The sequence below is a fragment of the Notothenia coriiceps genome, unplaced genomic scaffold (assembly GCF_000735185.1).
Source record: "Notothenia coriiceps isolate Sejong01 unplaced genomic scaffold, NC01 NC01_scaffold00024518, whole genome shotgun sequence".
Taxonomy (NCBI): Eukaryota; Metazoa; Chordata; class Actinopteri; order Perciformes; family Nototheniidae; genus Notothenia; species Notothenia coriiceps.
In genome coordinates, this window is record NW_011357219.1 from 1 (window position 1) to 2419 (window position 2419).

The 2419-nt window shown below is 44.8% G+C and overlaps 1 protein-coding gene across 1 annotated transcript; it reads left to right on the top strand.

Annotated features, from left to right (window-relative positions):
* Positions 1–20: 20 nt before the first annotated feature.
* On the top strand, positions 21–1936 carry LOC104955052 (heme-binding protein 1-like; the record flags this gene model as incomplete). Its single annotated transcript, XM_010782278.1, has 3 exons — positions 21–32; positions 1182–1323; positions 1645–1936. Coding segments are annotated over exons 2-3 (434 nt in total), but the record flags the coding sequence as incomplete, so codon positions are not given.
* Positions 1937–2419: the final 483 nt, after the last annotated feature.

Genomic DNA, 2419 nt, shown 5'->3' on the forward strand with positions numbered 1-2419 from the left:
CCCTAAAGAAGGTGCAGTGTTCCCTAAAGGAGGTGCAGTGTTCCCTAAAGGAGGTGCAGTGTTCCCTAAAGGAGGATCCAGTGTTCCCTAAAGGAGGTGCAGTGTTCCCTAAAGGAGGTGCAGTGTTCCCTAAAGGAGGATCCAGTGTTCCCTAAAGGAGGTGCAGTGTTCCCTAAAGGAGGTCCAGTGTTCCCTAGAGCAGTGGTTCTCAAACCTTTTTCAATCATGTTCCCCCTTTGAAAAAGAAATTCAGCCAAGTGCCCCCTGATCAGCGCAAAAACAATTTGTTAAGGAAAAAATGCCTATAAAAAGAGGTACAGTAGCGCTGCACCATCAGAGTCTGATTTATTAAAACAACAACCTTCTAACTGAGAAACTCTTAAATGCTACATTTCAAATGTTTAGAATCCATCACTAAATTCATGGCAAACCAATTTTAACATCATGCAATAACACTAAGACGACATTAGTTGCATTGAACTGATCTTTTTAATAAGTTGTACAATATAGTGTGAAACATGGGCTTGAGCTTCACTGAGGACCTTTGTCATTCTGACGGAGGCACCTGCAGTTATTACACTTCACGTTGAAATATGTGTAACTCTGTTCATATAAAACCCACACTGCTCAAACGTCGTTACTTTTCCTCAAATGTGTATATTTATTTATTTTGGGGCGTGGGGAATGAAGAGAACAAAATATAGGAGCATTTTCTGAGCATGGGATTTTGACCCCTCATATAAACATATGCATAACGCTGCTCCAAACTTTGCGGCCACACGCCATTGCGACCACACGCTTATTGTTTAGGTCTTTTGAAAAGTAGGCAGTCATATAATTAACTAGAACTAGCTAGATCTGATAGATTTGGACTTAGACGCGAGTGAAGTCTAACCGGACGCGAGAGAGGGATCAGAGATCAGATCAGCTGCTGCTGACGGAGAACACGCAGCTCTGAATGATCACAGCTCCGCCGCTGTGACGGACCGTTGAGCGGACCAAAATACACTGAGAGTTAGACCTAACACACTTAGCTAGTAAATCTAGAGGAGGTCCAGTGTTCCCTAGTGTTCCCTAAAGGAGGTCCAGTGTTCCCTAAAGGAGGTCCAGTGTTCCCTAGTGTTCCCTAAAGGAGGTGCAGTGTTCCCTAAAGGAGAACCTAACCCCCTCTATCTCCTCAGATGGGGGAGGTGCAGTTCGAGGAGAGGCTGATCCCCCCCGGTCAGTGGGCCTGTGTTTCAGCCGGGGAAAAACTGTTCGAGCAGAGCGTCTCTGTTAGCTTCATGAAGCTAATGCGCTACATCTGCAGGGAGAACTCCACAGGTTATTAAATACTATATTATTATACTTTATATTATATTATTATATTAATATATCTCTTCCGGCGCAGACTGAAAACTCATCTCTTTGGACTCCACTTCGAGAGATAGAATTACTAACAAAGCACTTCTATACTAATAAAGGGCTGGCTTATCTAAAGCCAGCTGAGTAGCACTTGAAATGTTTGGCTCTATGAAACCTGATGTACTTATATGATTCTGTTTTCTTCAAGTTTGTATCTTCCTGGTCGAATGCACTTAATGTAAGTCTCTTTGGATAAAAGCGTCAGCTAAATGCAATGTAATGTCATTATATGATCTTCAGGGCGGTTCCTGGGTCTGACGGTTCCCGTGGTTACCGAGGTGTCAGCTGACGGCCTCTCGATGCAGGAAGTCGTGCGGACGTCCTTCTTCCTGCCCTCAGAGTTTCAGAGCGTCCCCCCCCTCCCCTCAGACCCCGACATTACCATCGTCCAGCGGGAGCCAATCAGAGTGCTCTCCAGGTTGGTGCCCCGCCTCTATTGCTGTGTTCCTCCTGGTGTTTGGGTTGTGTTTAAATTGTCTATTGTTTTTACTTGTGATGTTTGTTTCTTTGTTTGGCTGTACAGCACTTTGGTCTGGAGGTTTTGAAGTGCTTTATAAATAAAGCTGTATTGTATAGAGTGGTGCAGTGATGACGTGTTTCTGTAGTTCGACCCTGCAATGCTAACGTGATGCTATAAAGGAGTTCCTTTATAGCATCACGTTAGCATTGCAGGGTCAGCCGAGTCCAGCAGCACGACTTCAACGTCACGCCAACTTCAGATCCATATTCAAACACACAGATTCTAGATGGAACGAGTTGAAGCGTTTGTTTGAACAGTCTGCAGGAGGCAGGGACTTGCGAGGAGTGTTTACGTGTTCGGCGTAATGACGTACAACGGCCTCCACGACTTCTGTAGTCCTATTCAGCCACTTGGTAACAACCATCGTTTCTCAGACACGTACACTCTTCAGAAATCACCAGTGGGGTCACTGCTGATGGATTTAATGTCCTAGAACAAAACGTGATCCGTCTCTTCAATGTGTCTCAACCAATAGACCTTAGTTCAGCTAGTTTC